A 26838-nucleotide genomic window follows, 5' to 3' on the forward strand; every position below is an offset into this window, starting at 1 on the left:
GTTGAAACCACGTGAGTGGGCGAGCTCATGCAGAAAGTGATTAGTAAAGGAAAGGAATAGAGGGCACTCACAAATAAAAGGTGAGAAGGACAGCAAAGGGAACTGAGACTGAGCAGTTGGAGGAGTCAGGGAAAACCAGGAGCAGTGGTGAGGTGCACTCTGTTTTCAGGGCCGGCTGTGAAAATATTCAGGGTTCCTGTGAAGGCCAGAAGAAGTGACTAAAAGTAGGGTGCCCACTGACAGCATTTGCAGATACTGCAAGTGCCTTTCCCAGCCCAGAATTAATCAGCGGTATTTACTGAGCGCTTGCTTTGTGCAGAACAGTACAAAGAGCTTGGGAGAGTACAATACAGAGTTGGTAAACACATTCCCTGCCCACAGTGAGGGTACAGTCTAGAGGACTACAGTCTAGAGGACAGTCTAGAACAGGAAGACATCACGCCATGCTTATATGCAGGTTACATGATGCAACCCCCATCCCTTGGCTCTAGAGCAATTGTGTTCTTCCCTCGGGTCCCTTCTATAACTAAGAGTACCACTTCTAAAGCTTCAGGACCCAGTAGCAGGCACAGAGGTTAGGGGAGGCAGAGGATGGTGAAAATAAAAATGTCAGACATAAAGACAGCCAGGGCCCTATCTGTACCAAGCAGGCCCACTGAAAACCACAAAAATGGCTACCTTAAATGACAAGTAGTAGGAACGTGAAATAGATAAACCTAGTTTAGGGAACTACATTTCCCAGAAGGCAAAGCTTCTGGAATTGGGAGCCATTTTGATTTGACAGGCAGGTGGAGCACTTGAAATGGTGGAACCCCAGCTTCCTGACTGGCTGTTTCACTTGTTCTGCTGCTCTTGGGTTTTTTTCTTGCTCGTGGTTTAAGTTTTGCTTTCTGTTCTTCTGCTCTCCTGCTTCTCTCTCTGCCTGCCTCCTGAGGTCTGGGAAAAGATCTTACCAGGTGTAGGGTGGCAAGGCGTTCGGTTTTTATATCAGGCATTCTGGGTTTCGGCCGGTTTGCTGCCTGTTTCGTAAAAAGTTGGCAGCAGATGCCTTTATGCCTTGCATTTTTATTTTCAGTATCCAGCCTCCTGGTGACAAGTTCCACGGCTTGGATGCCGGGCTTGTGTTCAGAGAGAGCTGAGAGAGGCATGAGTAGTTTCTAGAGGAAATATGGGGGTCAGGGAATCCCCCTGGAGAAATGCTTAAGGTTTGGGGTAGGGATTGCCTCTATCACTTGCCGGATTGTACTTTCCAAGTGCTTAGTACAGTGCTCTGCACACAATAAGTGCTCAATAAATACGATTGAATGAATGGGCAAACTCAGTGTACTTTTACAAAATGGAATGACTGATGTCATTTCGTTAGGCCACGTGCACTTCCTGTGTCCAGTATTTTTGAGTAGATATCCTAGAGCTAGGTTCTGGACAGGAGTATACTCCATGGAAACCCTAGCTAAATAATCAATCAATGGTATTGACTGAGTGCTCATTGTTTGCAGAACACTGTACTGGGCACTTGGGAGAGTACAGTACAACAGAATTCATAGACAAATCCCCTGCCCATAACGAGCTAGAAACTTCATGCTTTGGAGAAACCGGTTTGTTAAGTTATAAGAACTTTTATGCTAGGGTTTAACCCTCTCCTCTGGTTATACTTTGAAATTAAACTCTTTTGTGTCTATCAGTTATGAGTGTTTGGGAATGTATAGCAGAACCCGGTGGATTGCTCTGAGGCCCCTCTCCCAACATCCCTCTCAGATGATAATAATAATGGCACTTGTTAAGCGCTTACTAATAATTATGGTATTTGTTATGTGCTTACTATGTGCCAAGCACTGTTCTCAGCACTGGGGTAGATACAAGGTAATCAGGTTGTCCCATATGGGGCTCCCAGTCTTAATCCTCGTTTTCCAGATGAGGTAACTGAGGCACAGAGAAGTTAAGTGACTTATCCAAGGTCACACAGCAGACACATAGGGGAGCTGGAATTAGAACCCAGGTCCTTCTGACTCCCAGACCTATCCACTAGGCCATGCTGCTTCTCAGTGTAATTTAAGTAGGGCTTTGAAGGCGCGGAGAGTGGTGGTCCGTCGGTTACAAGGGAGCGGGCAGGGAGTTCCGGACTAGAGGGAGGATGGAGGCAAGGGGTTGGCAGTGAGATAGACACAGTGTGAGGTACAGTGTGCAGGTTGGCATTAGAGGAGTGTAGTGTGGGGATTGGGTTGTAGTAGGAGATAAGTGAGGTAAGACTGGTGGGAGCACTGTGATTGAGGTGTGTGATTCCTAGTACCAGGTTTGCAAACCTGTCACCTGGTAACCCAATACTGTACTTTCCCAAGTGCTTAATGCAGTGCTTTGCACACAGTAAGTGCATAATAAACACAATTGAATGAAAATGAACCCTCTGTTCAAAGAAAGCAATCCCTCTTATGGTTGCTACCCACCAGGCTGGTCTGCCTGCTGAGGTGCTGGGATTAGAACCCAGATCCTGACTCCCAGCCCCGCACTCATTCCACTAGCCCCACACTTGGAACGCCTAGCCCCACAGCTTAGAACAGTGCTTTGCACATAGTAAGCGCTTAATAAATGCCATCATCATCATCATCATCATCACTAGGCCATGCTGCTTCTGTAGATTGGTTATTCTAAGTGATCAAATTTGGACTATATGAGCTAGTGGTCACTCCAGCCCTTGTCTCTCCTTATGACTGCAGTAATTTGCATGCCTTTTGAGTCTTAAAAATGATAATAATAATTGTGGCATTAAGTGCTCTGTTCAGTGTTTGGCACACAGTAAGCTACAAGATAATCAATCAGAGCAGACTCAATTCCTATCCCATATGGGGCTCACCGCCTGAGGGGAAGAAAGAATAGGTTTTTATTCCCATTTTTACAGAGGAGGAAATGAAGGCCCAGAAAAATTAAATGACTGATCTAAGGTCACACAGCAAGGGGCAGAATCAGGATTAGAATCCAAGAACTCCGACGCCCAGGCCTGTGTCCTTTTTTTTCATTAGGCCGCCCTGCTTCTTTCGGGCTTTTTTTCTGGGTTGTGAGTGGTGCAACGTGAAATTGAGGCCTATCAGGCCTCCTCCTGCCGGGGGAATCCATTCCCCAAAACTGTCCTCAGCCCCAATACACATGGAAACGCAAAGAAGTCTTCACTTTGCTATGGGCCTTCTGGTGGCAGACGTGCACAATAGCAAGCACTTAAATGCTTTTTCTTTTCTGTGCTCCGGAACCACAAAATAAAGGCTCACCAGACACAGTCCATTGAGCCACATTGAAGTTTTCTGGGGCAGGAAATGTTCAGAGATACCATTTCTATCTCCCTTCCCATTCCAGGTAAGCAGTGTATCTCTAAATTAGGGCTTCTCCAACACCCACAGTAATAATGTTGCCTCATCGGTGAGTCAATAATAATGAATAACGATGGTATTTGTTAAGCGCTTGCTATGTGCCAAGCACTGTTCTAAGCGCTGAGGTAGATACAAAGTAGTCAAGTCATCCCAGGTGGGGCTCACGGTCTTAATCCCCATTTTACAGATGAGGTCACTGAGGCCAAGAGAAGTGAAGTGGCTTGCCCAAGGTCACACAGCAGACAAGCGGCAGAGCTGGGATTAGAACCCATGACCTCATTTACGTTACATTCTTAATAATAATAATAATAATAATAATAATGATGGCATTTGTTAAGAGCTTATTATGTGCAAAGCACTGTTCTAAGCGCTGGTGTAGATACAAGGTGATCAGGTTGTCCCATGTGGGGCTCACAGTCTTAATCCCCATTTACAGATGAGGTAACTGAGGCCCAGAGAAGTTAAGTGACTTGCCCAAGGTCACACAGCTGACAGTTGGCAGGGCCGGGATTTGAACCCATGACCTCTGACTCCCAAGCCCAGGCTCTTTCCATTGAGCCACGCTGCTTCTTCTCTGCCGCTCCAATGCTGCAGAGACAAGTCCCATTCCCTGCACATGGTGATCATGCCCTGTGTCACACAGTGACCTAAGGGGGCTTTTGGATCTGCCACTACTGCCCTGTGCCTGGAACAGCCTACCTTGATGCCACTTCAACTCATGGTTTGTAATTAAAGGATTGTTTGCTTAGCGCAGTGGATATAGTCTGAGGACACCCACCTCCAAGAACTTCTCTTTTCTTGGCTTCCAGGTCTTTCTCTGTTGCTTATTTTGGTTTGCAATCCATTGTACCGTTGCTGCTCATCTGTCTACCCCCTCTTAAGATCGTGAGCCCCAAGGGGGACAGGGATCCTGTCTTATCTGTTTTATTTGTATCTAACCCAGGGCTTAATAAATATAACTGAGCAGCACTGTGGTCTAGTGGTTAAAGCGTGGGCCTGGGAGTCAGGGGACCCGGGTTTTAATTCCTGCTCTGCTCCTTGTCTGCTGTGTGACCTAGGACCAGTCCCTTAACTTCTCTATGCCTTTGTTTCCTCACCTGTGAAATGGGGATTAAATCCTCCCCCTACCTGAACTGGGAGCCCCACATGGGACAGGAACTGCGTCCAGCCTATCTTGTATCTACCCCAATGCTTAGTACAGTGCCTGACACATAGCAAGCACTTAATAGCACTGAAAAACTAAACCAAAGAACCGGCAGCACTTGACCGTGGCTCCTGTGGCCTAAGAGGTTTCGACACAACCTTTGGTGTTAGAGCAGAGCCAGGGTAAGAGCCAAAAGAGCAATGTGCCTTTAGCCCCCTGGTTTTCTCTTACTCCCCTCCCCTTTGTCAAGGTCTTCTGTGCAATCGGCTCCGGTCCAGTGGACGTCAACACCAGGCACTCAGGTAAGCTGGCCCCTCCAAGAGTGACTTACCAGGGCCTGCAAATGGCCTAGCTCTGGTGGCCAAAGCTGCCAAGTCTCTTTCTGGTAGCATTTGAGAACTTCCCTCTGTGGAACTCTGAAGGGACTGAGGTGAAACCCCTCCCAGCATTCCCCACCCCGTCCCCAGCCCGCCAGGGAAGGACTTACTGCCTCTAATTGACTGTTATGGGCTCTGCACCAGATCATCAGGGCAACTAGCACTGGCAGCTACAGCGGGTGATAATTTCTCTTACTTCTGCTGCTACTCTACTCGCAGTACATCCATGGGGTCTCCCTGCTTTCGAGTCTGAATGACTGAAGAACTGTATTTACTAAGTCTTTTGCATTGAACCCTCCCAAAAGCTTAGGGCAGTGCTCCGCTCACAGCAAGCGCTCCAAAAATAGCACTGATTGATTGGGTCATTTGCCCAAATGCACGTGCCTGAGGCAAGAGCAGTGATGGGGGGTCGAGCCATTCACTCAAGGCCATTTTCACCACAGGGAGGTAGAACTGCAGGTGGGTGAAGAATGGAGTGGAATGGAGAAGTGGGTGGGGGCAAAACCCAGCTAGGAGCCCAGCTAATGAGTAGAAAGTATATTTCCAAGATGTCTCACAGTAATGGAAAACTAGCCCCAAATAGCCCCACAGTGTAACCCAGCTCAAATCATGGCCCTCTGCAGCAATATTTTTGGCAATGTGCTGAGAGGACTTTCCCGTGTTAAGAGGACTTTCCTGTGTTAAGAGTCGAGGTTAAGGAGATGGCAGCAGATCTTTAATAAACATTATTTAATTTTTGTTGAAACTCCAAATTTGAAAAACCAAAGAAATTCCTAATTCCTTTATTTCTGGCTCTAGCATATTCTGAATCTATCTGGCTCACGTTGTTAAAGGAATATTCCCTGATCCCTTAACGACCCTGAAGACAAAATGCAGAGTGAAAACCCGTGTTCTAGCAGGAGTGGGTGACTTTTTTTTTTCTTCGTGAGCATTTTCAACCAGCCAAGGGCAATTAATCAATACTGTGGTTGCATCTGAAATAGTTATTCATGGAAAAGCAAGACTGGATTTGGAAGTGACTTATTTGCCTTCCCAGTTCAGATGAAATGTTTCATCAACTGAAAGGGCAATAGAAGTAATAGAAATCATAGTTATGGGTAGCCATCTAGCTGCTGCCTTGGATTGCTCCGTCTCTGCTCCGATCAGCTTCTGATCTGTCACTGCTCATTCTGCTGGCCATCTGTGATAGCAGACACCGCGCCCTGGCCCTTGTTGACATCGCTGATGCACATCCACTGTCCATCTACAGATTCCTTCCAAAGAGTGACCTGGAAGCACAGAAGTCAGCCATGAGACAACAATAAAGGCATTCAGGACTAACCTAGCCCTGTCTTTCAGGGGCTTTCTACCTCTTCCTTCCTTCTTGGGCACTGGAACACATGCTTGAGGGTCATTGTGGAATCTCCTGCTTTGGGGATGGCTATCGACTGGCTGGGTAGAGGTGCTGACCTTTTTGAAAGCAGAGACTCTACGATGGAATGACTGAAGGAAAATTCTTCTGGAGCTACTGCGAATCATTGCTCAACAATGCTCTCCCCTGAATCCTGCCTTGAAAGTGTCTTCTACTTGGAACCAGCTGAATGTGCTTGCTAAATTCCACTACTTGGACAAAACAAAATAACAGCTGATCTAAAATGAAACACCTGCAGGGTCAATCGTTGACCAATTCCAAACACTGTTGGCAAAAACCCAAATTAACCTGTTGACTAACTCGATCTTCAAACTGTCCTTCCCACCCCCTCGGGGGATTCTCTGCCCCCAACAGAGCTCTCGCTGTTAGTGGTAGGGCTAGGATTAGGAGCCACAGCCCCAGAATTTTCAAACCTGGTGTTTAATCCCTGAGTCACCCTGGCTCCCCCTGATTAAAGCCCCTAAAGTGGCTCAGGGGAAACTCAGAGGCTGATTCCTCTGAATTCCATTCACTCTAATTCACATTTCCCTCCCTCCCATCCCTGACCTAGAGGACCCAGGGGAGACTGTGTTGATTCTAAGCCTGATCTAAAGTAGATGCAAACAGCCAGGACAGCTCCAGATTGACACGCCCACAACTTCCCTTTGAGAAGCAGCGTGGCCTAGTGGAGAGAGCACGGGCCCGAGAGCTGGAAGGACCGGGGTTCTAATACTGGCTCCACTACTTCTCTGCTGTGTGACCTTGGGCAAGTCACTTCACTGCTCTGGGCCTCAATTTCCTCAACTGGAAAATGGGGATACCTGTTCTCCCTCCTACTTGGACTATGAGCCCCCTGCAGGACAGGGACTGTGTCTGGCCTAATTAACCTGTACCTACCCCAGCACTTAGAACACTGTTTGACACATAGAAAAAGCAAAACAGATACTTAAAAAAAAAAAAAAAAACCTAGACCACAACTGAATTGACCTCTAGAGTGAACAAAATTGTACACTGAGTGAATTCATTAGTTTTGGTATTTAAGTGCTTACTATGTGCCGAGCACTGTCCTAAGCACTAAGACAGATACATAGTTATCAGTTTGGACACAGTCCCTCTCCTGCATGGAGCTCACAGTCTAGGTAGGAAGAAGTGGGATTTAATCTCCATTTTACAGATGACGAAACTGAGGCATAGTGAAATTCAGTGACTTGTCCAAGGTGCCACAGCAGACCAGTGGTGGAGGCAGGATTAGAACCCAAGTCCTCTGACTCCCAGGCCCGTGCTCCTTCCACTAGGTCATGCTGCTTCTCTGAACATGCTGAAAAATTGTGTTGCCCTGTTGAATTATTTTATGTATGATTCCAGGTCTAATTTTACATGCCTAGCCATATTTCTTGCGTTTAAGGGGGCAGACTGTAATTTTCTAGCAGATTCCCCCAAATGGAAGCCTTATACTAAACTTTTCTGTAGAGCTGATTTTGAAAGACACACACAACACTGTTCCTTTTACACATCCGGCTTCTGAGCTTTGAAAGTGGGTCTAATGACTTAGGATAGTTCTTTTCCTTTAGCCACCCCTCCCCGGCCCCATTTTTAAAAACTTTCCATTTCAGTGGTAGAATGGATTCTTCCTACACTTCTCCCTTTTTGAGCTACATCGTAAGCTTGGGGGCAGGAATCAAATACACTAAATCTATTGTAGTCTTCCAGGAGGTTAGGACAGTGCTCTTCACACGGCTGGTGCTCAAATACTACTGCTTGATACACGACTGATTGAGCAAATGAATGATTTTTCTGAATCTCAGTTCAGAGAAGCAGCAGGGCTTAGTGGAAAGAGCGCGGGCTCGGGAGTCCGAGGTCGTGGGTTCTAATCCCAGCTCTGCCACGTTACAACTGCGTGACTTTGGGCAAGTCACTTCACTTCTCTGTGCCTCAGTTACTTCATCTGGAAAATGGGGATTAAGACTGGGAGCCCCACCTGGGCAACCTGATTACCTTGGATCTCCCCCAGTGCTTAGAACAGTGCTTGGCACATAGTAAGCGCTTAACAAATACCACCACCATCATCATCATCTGGCCCTCTAGTGGCCACAATGAAAATAACATGCAAATGGGGAAAATTCACTTCAAGCATGCTCCCCCTATGCTCTCCCATCTCCCCTCCCCGCCTCCCCAGCCCCCCGCCTCGACATACACCAGAGGTAACAGGCAAGCCTGATGGGCCAATCAGCTAGCACTGGCACCTCAGGGGGAAGCACTTACTTTATTATCCCCTCCAGAGACAGCCAGGATGTTGGCTGTGATGGACCAGCTCACGTGCCACACCACGTCATTGAATTTGTGCAGCAGTTTGGGGTTCCATGAGCCTCCAGAGGCCTCGTCGCAGGTCCAGATGAACACTCGGCCATCCTGGGAGGAAATGCACACATCCATCCATCAGCCACAGCGGAGCCCGGGGGCAGCTGATAAAGTTGGAACCCTGGGGCTCGGCTACTACCTGGCTTTGTTGTTTCCCTGCCAGCCCCGTCAATGGGGACCTTTGATATTTTTCTTAAGGGGCGGCAGAACATTAATTTGAGTCTAGATGAACAGAGAGAAATCAGTTTGCTCGTCCAATACTTCTCACCTGAAAAAAACCCTCCACTAGCTCATCATTTAGATCAAGCATAACTTCTTTTTGAAAGCTTCAAGCCCTCACATACCACAACGCTTCATCCAGCCTACATGACCTCTCACGCCTTCTCCCTTTGCCCTGGTCAATCTTCTTCTCAGCCCCTTCTCTTTCTCTGACTCTACGTGCTTTCTCACAGACCATCTCGGGTGCCTGCTAATCTTCACCATAAAGTTTTCACAGCGCATCTTCTCTACAGAGATTTTCCTGACCCCCCCCCCCCCGAAGTACACAGCCTTCCACAATTCGTACAAAGAAAAGATGTGATGGAGATAGAAAAAAAATGACATCATTAAGCCAGTTGTGGGCAGTGAGCATGTCTACCAACTCTGTTGAACTGTGCGCTTCCAAGCACTTGGTACAGTGCTCTGCACACAGTAAGTGCTCAATAAACACCACTGATTATGTCTATTCATCTGGTTTACAATAGAAAGCCAAGTCTCTGTCTCCTGTATGGCCTCACCTATGGTGGGTGTTTTAATATAGCAGTACTAACCAAGAAACAGCATGGCCGAGTGGAAAGAGCACGGGCCTGGGGGTCGGAGGACCTGCGTTCTAATCTTGGCTCTGCCAACTGCTTACTGTGTGACCTTGGGCAAGCCACTTAACTTCTCTGTGCCTCAGTTTTCTCAACTGTAAAATGGGGATTAAACAGCTGTTCTCCTTCCCACGTGAGCCTCTTGTGGGACAGGGACTGTGTCCGACCTAATCAACTTGTACCTACCCCAGCATTTACAACGGTATTTGAAACATAAGAAGTGCTTAACAAATACCATTAAAAAAAACCTGAGGAATAGGGAGCAGAAAGGCAGCAAGCAGAGTCAACCTCCTATGTCTTTTTTTTTATTTAACTTCCTCAGCACTTAGTAGTGCTCTGCATTCAATAAGCATTCAGCAAACACCATTACTATTACAGCTACTGCTCTGGCTTGGCACCGGGCTCCTTGGGAAGTGTAGTTGCCCTGCCCTATGAATTTGGGCTGACACGGAGAAGAAGGTGATCAGATCTTAAATTCATCTTTCACACATCCCGCTCTTTCACTATGTGCAGCTGGCATCTGCGTTACCAAACCCCCTGAAGATGCCAAAATTTTGTACAATAGTCTACAGATAATGCACAAACTGGCCCCAGACAACAAGAGGCTAGGGTCCTCCCTGTGGCCCGATTCAAAAAAATGGGGCCTTCTGGAGAATCAAGGTTGCCCCAGTCCTAGCTTTCTGGCCGGCATGGTGGAAGGAGGGCTTTTAACTTTTTGCATCCTTCTCCTTCATCCACATCGTACCGCACCCCTCTGCTCCGAGCACCGTGTGCTAAGGTTCATCGCCCAGAGCGTAAGGCGTCTCTTGTGGCATGTGGACCGGCAAGGTGAAAAATCGTTCGTGTGGCACCAGGTGGGATCGTACGGCCTGAAGAAGGATGGCTCGTGTTTTGGAGAGGTCTTTCCTTTATCAGATTGATGCCTGACTCGGGGATGGTTCTGTGGTCAGATAAATGTTGGGGTCCTTCAAATCTGCCAATGGGAACTCTGGTGACGCCACCCCCCTGAAGAGACTGCCCTTGCCCTCTCCGTTGCCCTTCCTCATTCCTGACTCCAGTCTGCCTAGCTGTGTGGAGGAAAACTGTATTGTGTAGATGCCATTTCTTTGTGGAACATTTTTCCTTTGATTGGGGTTTTTCTCGTCCCATTTTTTTTTTTTGCGAGAAAGTGGAAAAGATCCTCTTAACCTTACTAACCCGATCTGAGCGTGATAGCGCAAGGCTGTCTGCTGCTGTCAGAGATATCCTGTTCTGTAACCACCAACTGCACCTGCTCTACCAGCCGTTCGCTACACGACGGATGCTGCTGGGCATGAAGCGGCGGGGGGGGGAGACAAGACGGCGTGGCTGGCTCAGCACGAACCATCACCACTGGAATGAAAATGACTCAAGGGCAAGTTCTGCTAGCAGCAGCACGACATACCTTTCCCCTCTTAACCACTGGTGCTTGAGCCCTGCTCACGCAAATGATGAGGGGCCAGAAAAAGTGCACTGCTGTATTCTCACGGGCAGAGTGCCAGGGATTCTCTCTCCAAGACCCGCTCATGGTTGCAGTCTCGACACTGGCAAGTTCATCTTCAAAACAAAGGCAAACTCGACTCCGAACTGAGGTGTAACAATCTCATCTGATTCAGCTAAGGGGCCTAAACAGCAACCTGGGAGGACAACCCTCTGGTGCTTCAAAGAGAGTCTCACCAAAGCTTTCCGAAACCAATCTACCACAAGAGTAACAACCTACTCACAAGGCAGCAGCTTACCTGGGAGCAACTGGCAATGGTGCTTGTTGGCAGGCCTATGGAGGGAGCCCAGGCAACATCCCGGACCCAGTCACTGTGAGCCTCCAGTTTCTGATCTTCCTTCCACTGGCCATCCTCCTCCTCTCTAATGGGATGGTGAGAAGCCAGTGAGAGCAGCACACAGCAAAATCTGCCTACCTTACATCTCCCCACAAGGCTATTTCGTTCCTCCCTATGAAGGTTAATTGCTTCAGACACCTGAGTAACGTGCGCTTTCCTTTCCCTGAAGAATCTCAGCCTGAACTCTAGAGACCACCTTGGGATCATTCTCTCGGCTTCTTCAGGCCCAAACTTCCAATAATCTATTCAACGCCTCCACGGGTTTCCTTCAGGGCGCATTCCAGACCCTGCTCCCCTAGAGCAAGAACAAGCATTCAGATCCTGGCAGAATGAGGCTGGAACTTCACCAGTAGAGAGGGAGTATTGGGAACTCAAATACTACAGGAGAGACTGAGAGGGAGATGCTTCTTATTCAGCACAAGAGACGGAGAGTGAAAGTGCTTCAAGCATTTAGTACAGCGACTGGCAGTCAGGAGGTACTCAGTAAATACTGTTAATTGATCCGAGTTGCCAGAGCCAGTCTATTCTGTGACAAAGAAAACAAAGGCACTTACTTCCATAGCTTGATCAGATTGTCACAGCCACCTGATGCAAACTTCTTGATGAAATGTGGCTTGTGTCCGGACGGCTGGTCTACCAGGCTCCCGGGGATAACAGCAGGTGCCCAGCTGACAGCATTGCAGCCAATCTGGGTGAGGAGGAAACCAAGACATTACTTGAAACTTCTGCCATTAAAATACAATTGTTCTAGAAAAAAGAAGCCAGTCAAGAGCCCCTCTTGAACCTCAGGACTTTATCCCATCATGCTTCCCGGCATCACCTGAATAATCAACCTAGCGCCACTGGAGTTTTTCTGAACAGACTGCTCAGCAAAGCATCATCGTCGTCATCGTAACGACAGTGGGTGAGAACTGCATCTTGCAATGAGAGGCTAGGTTGGGACCCTTCTAGTCCCTTCTAGCCTGTGAGCCCGTTGTTGGGTAGGGACCGTCTCTACATATTGCCGATTTGTACTTCCCAAGTCCCTAGTACAGTGCTCTGTACACAGTAAGCGCTCAATAATACAATTGAATGAATGAATGAATGAATGAATGACAGTAGTAACTGTAGTATTTGTTAAGCTCTTTCTCTGTGCCAAGCACTGAACTAAGTGCTGAGGAGATACAAGATAATCGGATTGGACACAGTCCCTGTCCCAAACAGGGTTCACTGCCTAAAGTGGAGAGAGAAAAGTGTTTAATTCCCATTTGACAGATGAGGAAACTGAGGTGCAGAGAAGTTAAGAGGACTTGCCAAAGGTCACACAGAAGGCAGGTAGGGGAGCTGGGATTAGAACCCAGGTCCCTGAGTTCCAGGCCCAGGATCTTTCCACTAGGCCACGCTGCTTCTCAAAATGAGCACGGGATTTGCCTCTGCCTGGGTTTAAAATTCTCTGAGGCATTTTGTGGGGGAGAAAATGTGAGCTGTCAGTGAGAGAACACCATTCACCCACTTTAACCTCTAAGAAGGGAGAATAATCTCTGGGCTTGAAGTCATGGGAAATGTCCGTAAACATACAACAGGGCACCCAGCTCAATCTTGCTAGCGAGTAAGCCAAGATGTAAGATTAAACTAGACAAAACAACCGGGAACAAAGACGGAGCTGTCTCCATCGAAAGACAGACTGTGGAGGGGCTTGGGATTTGTCTAATGGTGCTGATGACTTGACAGGGATGAAAGACAGACTCCCAGGAGGTCACATTTGCAGAGGGAACCGTGAGTGGGAGACAAATCTAAGCTTCTCGCTGGGTATTTGTTAGGCATCTCTGTGCGTTAGGAACCGGACGTGCTGCTTGCTTTTTCTTTCGCGACATACACGATGTCTTCTTCCCCATTTCGATCTTGATGCCAAATGACTAAGAAAGGAGGACTCAATTTCAATCTCGAGACTGTACCTCGCTGTGGGCAGGGCACGGGTCTACCAACTCTGTTGGACCATACTCTCCCAAGTGCTTAGTACAATGCTTTGCACAGGGTAAGAGCTCCGTAAATACCATCGATCGACTGACTGAATCCCAAAACCATGCAAGACTGGGAACCTAAACTATTATTTCCCCACCCGGCTACCAACTTCCTGGGTTAATGCGAGCCAGTCAGGCCACTTCTCTGAGCCTTAGTTTCTCCAGCTTTACAACAGGGAAATCACACCATCTGCCCTCAACTGTCACCAGGATTTAGGAGACTCAAAGCATACGACTAGGCGAGCAGCCCGAGTCCCTTGGGAGCAAAATCACTGAGGACCACTACTTACGGTGTGAGCGTTGCTGATCTTTTTGATTTCCCACTGTCCCTCCCCGGTGTAACTCAGCAGCGAGATGGCCCCGTCAGAGCTGCCACAAGCAAGGATCAACCCATAGTCGTGAGGGGCCCAGCACACAGAGTTCACTGGTGGAGGAAGAGGCACGGAGAGAAAATAAATAAATAAATGTTAGAATCTAGGATGGCAAAATGCAAGGCTGGGTACCTGGCCGGCAGAAGCTGCATCAGGAAAGGCCCGTTTAGGCAGAATCAAGGAGAAGCGGAGAGGAAAGGGAAACAGACAAGTCAAATCTGGGAGAGTAGCCAGAGAAAGAGTGATAGTCCCGGGCTACAAATTCCCCAGTTACATGAGTTTTGAGGAGAGCCCTTTCCCAGGTGTGGTAAGGCCAAAGAATGGTGTACCTGAAGAGTCATGTCCCGTATACTCATAAGTCTTTTCCCAAGTGCCGTTTTCTTCCTTCCATATAATGACCTTCCGGTCATAAGAACAGGAAGATAAGACGTTTCCATACATTGGGTGAGCCCAGGCTACTTGCCACACAGGGCCTTCGTGACTATAAAAAAAGAACATTAATTGGAAAAAGCATAAAGAAACAGTTTCAGACAAACTTCCAAAGGACATTTACATTTTGCTAAAGGAAATTTTGTCATCCTAAATCAACATATCTTAAACTTGCTAATGGGCTAATGACTATGCACTTGCTAACGGACTATACGGACTATACGCTTGGCTGTGTCACCCTCAGGCCCAGGGCACTTAGGTACGTATCTTTATACCCTACTATTTCCCCTACCTGTAATTGATTTGCATGTCCACCTCCCCCCTAAAGACTGTAAGTTCCTTGTGGGTGGGGATCGCATCTTGTCTTATGCTGTGGAGTCGTCACCGACCCACAGCGACTCCACGGACACATCTCCCCCAGAATGCCCCGCTCTCCACCTGCAATCGTTCCGGAAGTGGTTTACCACGGCATCCTTCTGGGAGGTAAACTTGAGTCTCCACCCTCAACTCTCTCCCACTCCGCCACAGCCCAGCACAGGGAAGTTTTGACTGGTAGCAGATCTCCTTCCACTTGCTAGCCACTGGCCAAGCTAGGAATGGAATGGAAAGGCCTCTGCTTGACTCTCCCTCCCGAGATCGGTAGAGTACTGGGAACTCTCCAGATGAGATCCTAAGCGGGGTGGGGCCGGGGGAAATCGCATCTACCGGCTCTTATTTTATGGTACTTTTCCAAGAGGTTGGTACGGTGCTCTGCATACAGTAAGTGCTCAATAAATAAATGATTGATAATGAAACAGCTGACAGGAACCAGGGCTTAGCTCGGGCACGGGCGGAAGTTGGGAAGGCTCCTTGCTGAGTCCTCCGCCTCCCTCCTTTTTCCAGAGCTTAGGTTGCTGTGCGGTGCAATGCGGGGGGCATGTAGCCCCGGTGGGGGCGGGGGGCTGGGGGAAGTTGTTCCTTCCCAGCTGGAGGCAGAAGTCACCCAAAATAAAGCGAAGCAGCAGCCGGAGGAATCCCGAAGTCACAGGCTTTGCCGCTTTGGCTGCCCAGCTTCTACTTCTGCTAATTCACTGAAACTGGGCGGGGGGGGGGGGGGGGGGGGGGGGGGGCCGATACAGGTGCCTATCTGTCCTCCTCCCAACCCTTATCATCTCTCTTCTCTAAATTACTTCACCAAGCTCTCAACTCCCAATCGCCACCCCCTCCACCTACCTCTCCCATTTAGTGACAGTCAAGGCTAGGACTTGTTGGGGGGCAGTGGGAGGGGGTAGAGCTGGGCAGTGGGGGGGGGGGGGGTAGAGCTGGACACTGCACCCCGACTCAGGCCCACGTGAACGAGGGCACCACTTCTACCAACAGGGCCGGCCCGGTGGCACACTGATGCCCGCCGCTATAGTGAAAAGCAGGCCCCAAAGCAGACCTTTCCTGACTTTTCACCGCAACCCAGCCAGTGAATGACTTGATGATCTTGTACCTACCCCAACGCTCTGCACAGTGCTTAGCACACATGATTAGTAATAATAATATTGTCATTGTTGTTGTTCTATGAAAAAGAGACATGTGGCACCCAAACTGCCATTTGCCCACCCCTGTAATAGAATCTCTGTCAACTTGAATTTCAACTATGTGATTCGGTGTTCCCTTCTGGGTGCCACTGCTGCCTCACCATGAGATTGAGGGTGAGTTACTAAACCTCTCTTTGGCTCAATTGTCTCCTCGCCTCTGAAAGGAGACCCTGGGAGGCGGTAAGCTCATTGTGGACAGGGAACGTGCCTATCAACTCCGTACTCTCCAAAGTGCTTAGTACAGTGCACTGTACACAGTAAGCGCTCTCAATAAATACCACCGATTAAATGATTGGAGGAGAAAGGGTATTATGATTGTCTAGCCCTTTTTTCCGATGGTCCTCACGCTGTCCGGAGAAAAACAAGACTTTAGCTAAACACAGAAAAAGGCTAAGGAAGCTTAAGGCTCACTCTCTTCTCTGAAGAAGGCATTCATTACTTTTCTTGCACCCAGGCTTGGGTTCCATTTTCAAAAATCTGTCCTCCTCCTCATCATCATCATCACCGGGAGGAAACATTCACTATGCACCCACAGTGGATACACCATTGTACTACACGTTGAGAAAGTTCCAAGTTTAGGTTGCCAGCCCCTGGTGACCACGCTCTAAACGATGCCCATGTGTCATTCCTAGCACCAACCACGATGATTCACACGCTGTAGGCATTTAATAAATAATAGCGAATGACCGAGACAGAGAGGGTCTTTTTTGTGTGAGAGGTTTTAAATGGTAAAGCTCCTGGTCTCTGACTTCTTTTTGGTGTCCGCTGGCACACTCACCCTCTCAGATCGGCGATGAGGATCTGCCCTCCGTTCCGCACATCAAAAATTTTGACAGATCTATCTGACGAGCAGGTGGCCAGTCGGGTGCCATAATAGTCCATCTGAGCGTCATGCTGAAAAGGGAACGGAAAACTTCAAGCAACACCATTTGTGGTATTCACACTTAAGTCTGATGAATGGAAGTCAAAGATCGCACTCACGTGAAGCAAGCATATTTTGAGGCGGGGGAGAAATCAGTTTCTACCCCAGGGCAAAATTAAATCAGCAACCATATTCGCTGAGTACTTGCTGAGTGCAGAGCACTGTACAGAGCACTTGGGAGAGTACAACAGAGTTAGGATCCCTGTTCTCAAGCAAGGGAGGCAGGGAATAAAACTGCTATGAGGAAGTAAAATATAAGATACATGCATAAGTGCAACAGGGAGTACTTAAGTGCTTAGGTGGCGCTCACATGCTGAAACGGCAACTGGGAGAATTTAAGGTGGGGAGATTGGTCGGTAATCAGTAACATTTACCGAGCACCCACGTGGGGTGGTGCATTGTACCAGGGACTTGTTAAAGTACAGAATAAAGAAGCGGCACCTTCGCTGCCCACGAGTTCACACCCTAACAGGGGAGGCAAGCTCGAGTGTCAAAATATCTCCGTAATACTAAGAGGGTATAGGAGTCCGTAAGTGCTGGGGTTGGCTGAAAAGAGAATATAGCTCAGAGTGCTGAGAAAACCATCGGGGAAACTATGTGGGAGGAGGTGGGATTTTAGGAGAGCTTTGTGGGGCGAGTTGAAAGCGGCGTATAGTTAGAAGGTTGGTTTAGGAGTAATGACAGTGATTTGGGGAAAAGCAGGTGATGAGCACATATGGGTACGATGGGACCACGTTTTGGAGAGCCTTGATGCCAACTGTGAGGAGCTTTCGTTTGATCCCGAGATGTGGGAAGCCAGCGGAGGGTTTTGAGGAGAGAAGAGCTGTAGGCTGAGCAGTGCTTCAGGAAGATAATCTGTGTGGCACTTCACACAGGGTTTTGTACATAGTTGGCGCTCGTGAAGTAGCGCTGAATAAACAGTATGTGAACTTCTCATTTGCAGGCATTGCCACTCCAACCAAAGGATACCGAGTATGGGGTAATAATTCTGTAGGTAAAGTCCACCTTTCCATGATAGGCTGGAAAACTAACAACTGCCAACAACAGTAGGGAAGGTTAAATCTCTGCCACATACCAAGGCCAAAGACTCAAATTCCAGTGACATTTCTGGAGGAAACTTGGCTCATGTGAGGACAAGTGGCTTAGTGGAAAGAGCACGGGTTTGGGAGTCAGAGGTTGTGGGTTCTAATCCCGGCTCCACCACTTGTCAGCTGTGTGACTTTGGGCAAGTCACTTCACTTCTCTGTGCCTCATCTGTAAAATAGGGATTAAGACTGTGAGCCCCCTGTGGGGCAACCTGATAACCTTGGATCTACCCCAGTGCTTACAACAGTGCTTGGCACATAGTAAGCACTTAACAAATACCATCATTATTAGGTCAGGATCAATGTATTTTTCTTGTCTACAGACTAGCGTTGGTCTGATTTTTTAAAAGCTGAATCAAAAGCACTTTGACTCAGGAAATGACAACATAATCTGCATGGTTAAAAACAAAAATGGCGATTACCTATTTAAAAAATTTACCTTTACAAGTGATTAAGCAATTAATGGAGTGTATACTTACAATCATGTCCTCATGGGAGGTGTCCACCGTGTTAATTACTGACACCTAAAACCAAAGAGGATGCAGTTCAACCAATGGGAGCCATAACCCAGAAAGAGAAGACTTCTTTTAATGCAATTTTTTCGTTGAAACTTGGCCATCCCCTTTCACCTAAGAGTTCCAGCCTCTCCTGCATTCACCCCCTCCCTCCTGCCTTGAACTCCCTTCCCCCTTCATATCTGCTAGTCCATCCCCTCCCCATTCTCAAAGCCCTACTAAAATCACATCTCCTCCGGGCAGTCTTCCCTGACTGATCTCTCAGCTCCCCACCCTATTCTCCCTCCCTCATCACCTACAGGTTTAAGTCCATACCCACGAAGCGCTTAGGTACTTACCCACCCTCAGCACTTATGTAGATCTCCTTAGAGATCCCCTTCCTGTACTTTATTTTCATGTCTGACTCCCCTATGCTAAGCTTTAAGCTCCTTGAAGTCAGGGATCCTACTTACTCTCTGTACTGTCCCAAGCCCTTAGTACACTGCTCTGCATACAATAAGCACTCAATGAACATAACTGATGGATTCGTTGATAGTTAAACATGTGTGGATTTTTGAATGAGGTCTTCCTGCACCAGAAAGCAATTCAGAATCCTGGAGCATTTTCTGTATAAAGCAGTTTACCTTCAGGATCTTGTGTCAAATTGTCTTGCTGCTGCTGCTACGTGGTGTACCCTAAACTGGGACTCTGTATGACTAAAGCCCTTTACCTAGATCTCATGCATTGCACTCTCTCGAGTGCTTAGAACATGCTCTGCACATAGCAGGTGCTCAGTAAATACCATTGATCGATAGATTGATCTGGCTGCACTACAAGTTGCTATCAAGCAATCATTATTATCATTATTTACTGGGCACCTACTGTGTGAAAGCACTGTACCAAGCACTCTCCCCATCTTCAGAACCTTACTGAAGGCACACCTCCAAGAAGACTTCACTGAGCACTTATGTACGTATCTATAATGTCATTTATTTATATTAATGTCTGCCTCCCCCTCCACACATGAGTTCACTGTAGGCAGGGAATGTGTCTATTATATTGTACTCTCCCAAGCGCTTAGTACAGTGCTCTGCACACAGTAAGCGCTCACTAAAAACAATTGACCGGCTAAGCAGTCAGGGAGCGTATGAAAGAAGTAAACCACCCAGCCCTTGCTCTCGAGTTTACAATCTAACCGGGAAGACAAGGAGATATAAAGTATTAGTCAAAAATGAACTAAACCTAAATCCTATCTATAAAGCACCTTGGGATGCTTCGGGATGGACTAATTGCTTAACTAAACTCTTTACTTGAGATAAAAAGGAAAAGAATGATTTGAAATTTAGACTCTATATTCCTTTACAGCATTTTCTATTTCCGTTTTTTTTCCTGATGGTGCCCATTTTATCCGGGGTTAAGATCGAGCATCACACCCAATAGTGCCCACTTAAGTTTTTCTATCACACGATATTTCCAATTTGCAGAACAGGTGAACTCCGTATGAACAGACTATGCCTCTGAGAGCCTCATTCCGGGTCCGGCCTCCCGTTACAGCCGATGTAACCCATCCCACCTCAAGGAACTTTGGTGCTACGGGACGATTAACGAGACGGCACTTTGGCACTGTAGCCCAGTTTCTAGCTACAACCGCAGAGGGAGAAGCGCGGGCGGTGCAATTTCGATCCAAAAGGCAACCCGGCCGGCTGCGATGCCCTACCCCCGAGGAGTTGCCGGGGACGTGGCAGCCGGTTAAATTCCGGCAACGAGGGCCTTTCTTTAGTCAAATAAATGGGTAACCCCGAGGCCTCGGAGCCCCAATGGGGGCCGATCGGCTTTGAGGAGAGAACGAGCCCCCCCACCCCCACCCCCCAATGGGATGACTCAGTGAATGACGGCTGGAGATGGAGAGGAGGAGGAGATCGGTGGCCTGGAAAGAGCGGTTGCAAAGGCGAGAGAATGGCCCTTATCCCCTTCCCGGGATCCCTTGCGCGGCCGGACTCCTGAACCAGGGCCCCTGCCTCCTCTCCCTCTCTCGCCGCAAAGTCCTGGGCTGCTCTCTCACCATGGCAGCAAGGGCGGCGGAGGCTCCGATTTCGGGGCAGAATACAGCGGCAACAATGGCAGCGGCGCCTCCACTGGCCTCGGACGTGGCAGCTTCCCCGACGGTAGCCCGGCACCATCACTTCCGGCGGTGACGTCACGAAATGCCCCTCCTTTGGTCCGTCACTGAAATGACTCCGGGCGGAAATGAGCCCCCCTCCTAACACAGAGGTTCCGCATTCTCTGGGTCCCACGTATACTCCAGTCAATCAGTGGAATTTGTGGAGCGCTTACCGTGTGCGGAGCGCTGTGTCAAGCGCTGGGCAGATACGGTATAACAGGCTATAGACTCGTTCCCTGCCCTCAACGCCCTCAAAATAAATGGCTCCCCAAAGAGGTGTAAGTGCTCTAGACCGGGAGTTCGTCGTGGGCAGGGAACGTCATCGTTTACTGTTGTAGTGTTAAGCGCTACACATACTTACTATGTGTCAGGCACTGTACTAAGCGCTGGGGTGGATACAAATAAATCAGGTTGGACACAGTCCCTGTCCCATGTGGGGCTCGCAGTCTCAATCTCAATGAGATGCAGCGTAGCTCAATGGGAAGAGCACGGGCTTGGGAGTCAGAGGTCATGGGTTCAAATCCCGACTCCGCCAATTGTCAGCTGTGTGACCTTGGGCAAGTCACTTGACTTCTCTGTGCCTCAGTTACCTCATCTGTAAAATGGGGATTAAGACTGTGAGCCCCATGTGGGACAACCTGATCACCTTGTATCCTCCCCAGCGCTTAGAACAGTGCTTTGCACATAGTAAGCACTTAACAAATGCCATTATTAATTAATTAATCCCCATTTTACGGAGGCGGTAACTGAGGCCCAGAGAAGTGAAGTGACTTGCCCAAGGTCACACAGCAGACAAGTGGTGGAGCCGGGATTAGAACCTATGACCTTCTGACTTCCAGGCCCGTGCTCTATCCACTACACCATGCTGCTTCTCCCCTGTGCTTAGTACAGTGCCCTGCACATAGTAAGCACTTAATAAATTCTACTGAATGAAGAGGTGTCCAATAGTTGTACGGGGAGCTGACCAACAAGCAAACACAAATGTTTAAAATAGATTAAGGAAGCCCACAGTGTATGGAGACTTGTTTTTACTCTCTTCATCAGAACCTGATCATAATCTTCTCACCTGTCTCCTCACTCACACTCCTTTCCCCTGTAAATCCATATTACTCCCTCACAGAGATCTCCGCTCTCTTAACCCCATCCATCTTTCGGAGCGCCTCACACCCCACCTCGCCTCCCTCTCCTCTCTACCCAGTCTTGATTATCAGATTACTGCTCTCAACTCTACCCTTTCTACTCAGCTAGACTCACTCACTCCCCTTTCCCTTCGCCGCTCTCGTACCACTAACCCACAGCCCTGGATCACTGCCACTGTCCGCCTCCTTCGCTCTTATGCTCGAGCTGCCGAACGCTGCTGGCGAAAGTCTAAACACCATGCCAACCTCGTTCACTTCAAGTTTATCCTTTCCTGCCTTAACTCAGCCCTCTCCTCTGCCAGACAAAACTATTTCTCCTCCCTTATTGACACCCATGCCCATCACCCCTGCCAGCTCTTCCGTACATTCAACTCCCTTCTCAGGCCCCCGGTTCCTCCCCCTCCTCCTTCCCTCACCCCCAACGATCTGGCCTCCTACTTCATTAACAAAATTAAATCCATCAGGTCCGACCTCCCCAAAGTCACTTCGCCCCCTTCTCCAACCCCCCGGCTCTCAACACTCTCTGCTACTCTCCCATCCTTCCCAGCAGTATCCTCAGAGGAACTCTCCTCCCTCCTCTCAAGTGCTACTCCGGCCACCTGTGCTTCTGACCCCATTCCCTCTCATCTCATGAAATCTCTTGCTCCATCCCTTCTCCCCTCCTTAATTTCCATCTTCAACCGTTCACTCTCCACTGGTTCCTTCCGCTCTGCCTTCAAACATGCCCATGTATCTCCCATCCTAAAAAAACCCTCTTTTGACCCCACCTCACCTTCTAGTTATCGCCCCATCTCCCTCCTACCATTCCTTTCCAAACTCCTTGAACGAGTTGTCTACACGCGCTGCCTCGAATTCCTCAACACCAACTCTCTCCTCGACCCCCTCCAGTCTTGCTTCCGTCCCCTACATTCCACGGAAACTGCCCTCTCAAAGGTCACCAATGACCTCCTGCTTGCCAAATCCAACGGCTCATACTCTGTCCTAATCCTCCTCGACCTCTCAGCTGCCTTCGACACTGTGGACCACCCCCTTCTCCTCAACACGCTATCTGACCTTGGCTTCACAGACTCCGTCCTCTCCTGGTTCTCCTCTTATCTCTCCGGTCGTTCATTCTCAGTCTCTTTTGCAGGCTCCTCCTCCCCCTCCCATCCCCTTACTGTGGGGGTTCCCCAAGGTTCAGTGCTTGGTCCCCTTCTGTTCTCGATCTACACGCACTCCCTTGGTGACCTCATTCGCTCCCACGGCTTCAACTATCATCTCTACGCTGATGACACCCAGATCTACATCTCTGCCCCTGCTCTCTCCCCCTCCCTCCAGGCTCGCATCTCCTCCTGCCTTCAGGACATCTCCATCTGGATGTCTGCCCGCCACCTAAAACTCAACATGTCCAAGACTGAACTCCTTGTCTTCCCTCCCAAACCCTGCCCTCTCCCTGACTTTCCCATCTCTGTTGACGGCACTACCATCCTTCCCGTCTCACAAGCCCGCAACCTTGGTGTCATCCTTGACTCCGCTCTCTCATTCACCCCTCACATCCAAGCCGTCACCAAAACCTGCCGGTCTCAGCTCCGCAACATCGCCATGATCCGCCCTTTCCTCTCCATCCATACCGCTACCCTGCTCATTCAAGCTCTCATCCTATCCCATCTGGACTACTGCATCAGCCTTCTCTCTGATCTCCCATCCTCCTGTCTCTCCCCACTTCAATCCATACTTCATGCTGCTGCCCGGATTGTCTTTGTCCAGAAAAGCTCTGGGCATGTTACTCCCCTCCTCAAAAATCTCCAGTGGCTACCAATCAATCTGCGCATCAGGCAGAAACTCCTCACCCTGGTCTTCAAGGCTCTCCATCATTTCGACCCCTCCTACCTCACCTCCCTTCTCTCCTTCTACAGCCCACCCCGCACCCTCCGCTCCTCTGCCGCTAATCTCCTCACCGTACCTCGTTCTCGCCTGTCCCGCCATCGACCCCTGGCCCACGTCATCCCCCGGGCCTGGAATGCCCTCCCTTTGCCCATCCGCCAAGCTAGCTCTCTTCCTCCCTTCAAGGCCCTACTGAGAGCTCACCTACTCCAGGAGGCCTTCCCAGACTGAGCCCCTTCCTTCCTCTCCCCCTCGTCCCCCTTTCCATCACCCCCATCTTACCTCCTTCCCTTCCCCACAGCACCTGTATTTATGTATATATGTTTGTACATATTTATTACTCATTTATTTATTTATTTTACTTGTACATATCTATTCTATTTATTTTATTTTTTTAATATGTTTGGTTTTGTTCTCTGTCTCCCCCTTTTAGACTGTGAGCCCACTGTTGGGTAGGGACTGTCTCTATGTGTTGCCAACTTGTAGTTCCCAAGTGCTTAGTACAGTGCTCTGCACACAGTAAGCGCTCAATAAATATGATTGATGATGATGATGATAGATGTGCCCTAACACTGCCCTTTTAACACGTGAGTGACCTTTTTCTCAGCTCTCAGAATTCCCTAAATTCCGCTTCCCCTTAAACTTTAGCCAGAGTCACATCAGAGAATTGAAGGAGGTGGTTCAGTGTCCCCTTCTAGTCTCCATCTACATCCACTCCCTTGGAGAACTCATTGGCTCCCATTACTTTGATTACCACGTCTATGCAGATAATACCCCAATCTACATCTCCAGCCCTGATCTCTCAGCCTCTCTGTGGGCTCACATTTCCTCCTGCCTTCATGGCATCTCTACTTGGATGGCCTCCCTTCACCTCAAGCTTAACGTGTCCAAAACGGAAATCTTTATCTTCCCACCCAATCCCTGTCCTTCCCCTGACTTTCCCATCACTTGTAGATGGCCCCACCATCCTTCCCGTCTCACGAGCCCGTAACCTGGGCATTATCCTTGACTCCTGTATCTCATTCTACCCATATATTCAAACCATCACTAAATCCTGTTGGTTTCACCTTCACAGCATCACTAAAACCCATCCTTTCCTCTCCATCCAAACTGCTACCACATTAATACAGTCACTCATCCTATCCTGCCTGGATTACTGTATCAGCCTCCTTACTGACCTCCCAGACGCCTGTCTCTCCCCATTTCAGTCCATACTTCACTCTGCTGTCTGGAACATTTTTCTACAGAAACATTCAGGACATGTTTCCCCACTCTTCAAAAAACTCAGTGGTCACCCATCCACCTCTGCATCAAACAAAAACTCCTCACCATTGGCTTTAAGCACTCAATCACTTTGCCCCCTCCTACCTCACCTCGCTACTCTCCTACTACAACCATGCCCACACACTTCCCTCCTCTAATGCTAACCCTCTCACTGGGCCTCGGTGTTGTCTAGCTCACTGCCGACCCCTCGCCCACGTCCTGCCTCTGGCCTGGAACACCCTCCCTCCTCAAATCCGACAGACAATTCATTCTCCCTTGTCCAAAACCTTATGGAAGGTACATCTCCTCCAAGAGGCCTTCCCTAAGGTTCCCTTTTCTCTTCTCCCACTCTTCTGTGCCACCCTGACTTGCTCCCTTTGTACTTCCCCTCTCCCAGCCCCACAGCACTTATGTAAGTATCTGTCATTTATTTATATTAATGTTTGTCCCCTGTGGGCAGGGAATGTGTCTGTTCATTGTTGTTGCTCTGCACACACTAAGCATTCGATAAATATGAATGAATGAATGATTATCATGTCTACCCCAGCCCTTGTTACAGTGCTTCGTGCTAAAGTGCTGAAAAAATACCTCTATTATCAGTTCTATTATGATTTGCAGAAGTGTTAAAGTGGCAGTAGTGGGGGAAATAGGGTGGGGAGCTGAGAGGATAATTAGAGAAGGCCTCCTGGAGAAGATGTGATTTTAATAGGGCTTTGAAGATGGGAAGAGTGGTGGTCCGTCAGATATGAAGGGGAAGGGAGTTCCAGCCAGAGGGAGGACATGAGCAAGGGGTCAGTGGCAAAAGAGACAAGATCGACTTACATGCAGCAGGGCATAATGGAAAGAGGACCTGGGTTCTAATCCCAGCTCTGCTGCCTGCCTGCTGTGTGATCCTGGGCAAGTCAAATAATAATAATAATAATAATGGCATTTGTTAAGAGCTTACTATGTGCCAAGCACTGTTCTAAGTGCTGGGGGGATACAAGGTAATCAGGTTGTCCCACATGGGGCTCACAGTCTTAATCCCCATTTTACAGATGAGGTAACTGAGGCACAGAGAAGTCAAGTGACTTGTCCAAAGTCACACAGCTGACAAGTGGCGGAGCCAGGATTAGAACCCATGACCTCCGACTCCCAAACCCGTGCTCTTTCCACTGAGCCACGCAGCTTCTCTAACTTCTCTGTGCTTCAGTTTCCTCAACTGTAAAATGTTCTCCCTCCTAATTAGACTGTGAGCCTCATGCGGGAAAGGAACTGTGTCCAACCCGATTAACTGTATCTATCCCAGCGCTCCGAACGGGGCCTGACATATAAGGGCTGAACAAATGTCGCTAAAAAAAAAAGACAAGGACTTCAATTTTAGATTCACCATCGGAATCAATGGATAACCCTCAGGAGGGAGCATCTGCCCAGAGTTTTGGAGTGTTAATGGCTTTGCGGGGCACCACTCCCTATTCTTTCACAGTATGGGGCACAAAATATGTCTTGTTTTGTTTGTCTCCCCCTTCTAGTCTGTGAGCCCGCTGTTGGGTAGGGACCGTCTGTATATATTGCCAACTTGTACTCCCCAAGCACCTAGTACAGTGCTCTGCACACAGTAAGCACTCAATAAATATGACTGAATGAATGAACGAACCCCTTGCCAAGTGTATGTGTGTGCGTTTTTTTTTCTCTCACTAGAGCCAGACACGGGCAGAGGCCCGACTAGGACCCAGGTGTCCTGATGCCCCCTTCCCACTGAACCAACAGCACGGCGCTCCGTCATAACCGACGACAACAATAAGGGGAAAGGTCTCCATAGTGCCAGGCGGGACTCGGAACTTGGAATGGGTGGGTCTCCTTACGTAGCCCACCCAACCCACTGGGCCATTTTCGCGCTGGGGGCTTGAGCAGCAGCAACTCCGCGAAGATGTATGCGGTGGGCGACTGCTGCCGCAACCCCGAGCGAGCCTAAGATAAAGTGGGTGGTGAGGAGAGGCAGGGCAGCCCCCCCCCCCACCCCTTTCTTCCCCCACCCCTCTCCTACCTCTACCCTGTCCTTTCCTACTCCCCCTTATCCTGCTTGATCTCCCATCTCCTTTGACCATTCCTCTTGCCCCCTCCGCCTCGACTCTTTTGTCCTCGTCTTCTCCCTCTCCTGGCTTCCCTCCCTGAAGGTTTTTTGGAGGTGCGGCTAGAGCATCTTGACACGAGGGGGGCGGCTCGTGCCCAGCG

At 48.8% G+C, this 26838-nt stretch overlaps 1 protein-coding gene across 1 annotated transcript; it reads right to left on the bottom strand.

Moving 5' to 3' along the window:
* Positions 1 to 5589: 5589 nt before the first annotated feature.
* On the bottom strand, positions 5590 to 20375 carry SEC13 (SEC13 homolog, nuclear pore and COPII coat complex component). The gene is made up of 9 exons (XM_038740002.1): positions 20261 to 20375; positions 18184 to 18228; positions 16476 to 16591; positions 14033 to 14184; positions 13623 to 13756; positions 11887 to 12020; positions 11234 to 11357; positions 8530 to 8676; positions 5590 to 6145 (listed from the first exon to the last, which is right to left on the bottom strand). The coding sequence occupies exons 1-9, from the start codon at positions 20261 to 20263 to the stop codon at positions 6035 to 6037; spliced, it is 966 nt and encodes a 321-aa protein (XP_038595930.1). The 5' UTR covers positions 20264 to 20375; the 3' UTR covers positions 5590 to 6034.
* Positions 20376 to 26838: the final 6463 nt, after the last annotated feature.

The sequence above is a fragment of the Tachyglossus aculeatus genome, chromosome X1 (genome assembly GCF_015852505.1).
Source record: "Tachyglossus aculeatus isolate mTacAcu1 chromosome X1, mTacAcu1.pri, whole genome shotgun sequence".
NCBI lineage: Eukaryota > Metazoa > Chordata > Mammalia > Monotremata > Tachyglossidae > Tachyglossus > Tachyglossus aculeatus.

Excerpts from the sequence above, each read along its gene's own strand:
- SEC13 (XM_038740002.1), bottom strand. Across the intron at positions 13,757-14,032 it reads TACGGGACATGACTCTTCAG|TGAACTCTGTGTGCTGGGCC; the intron begins GTACACCATTCT and ends TTCCTCCACCAG. Across the intron at positions 8,677-11,233 it reads CCATTGCCAGTTGCTCCCAG|GATGGCCGAGTGTTCATCTG; the intron begins GTAAGCTGCTGC and ends ATTTCCTCCCAG.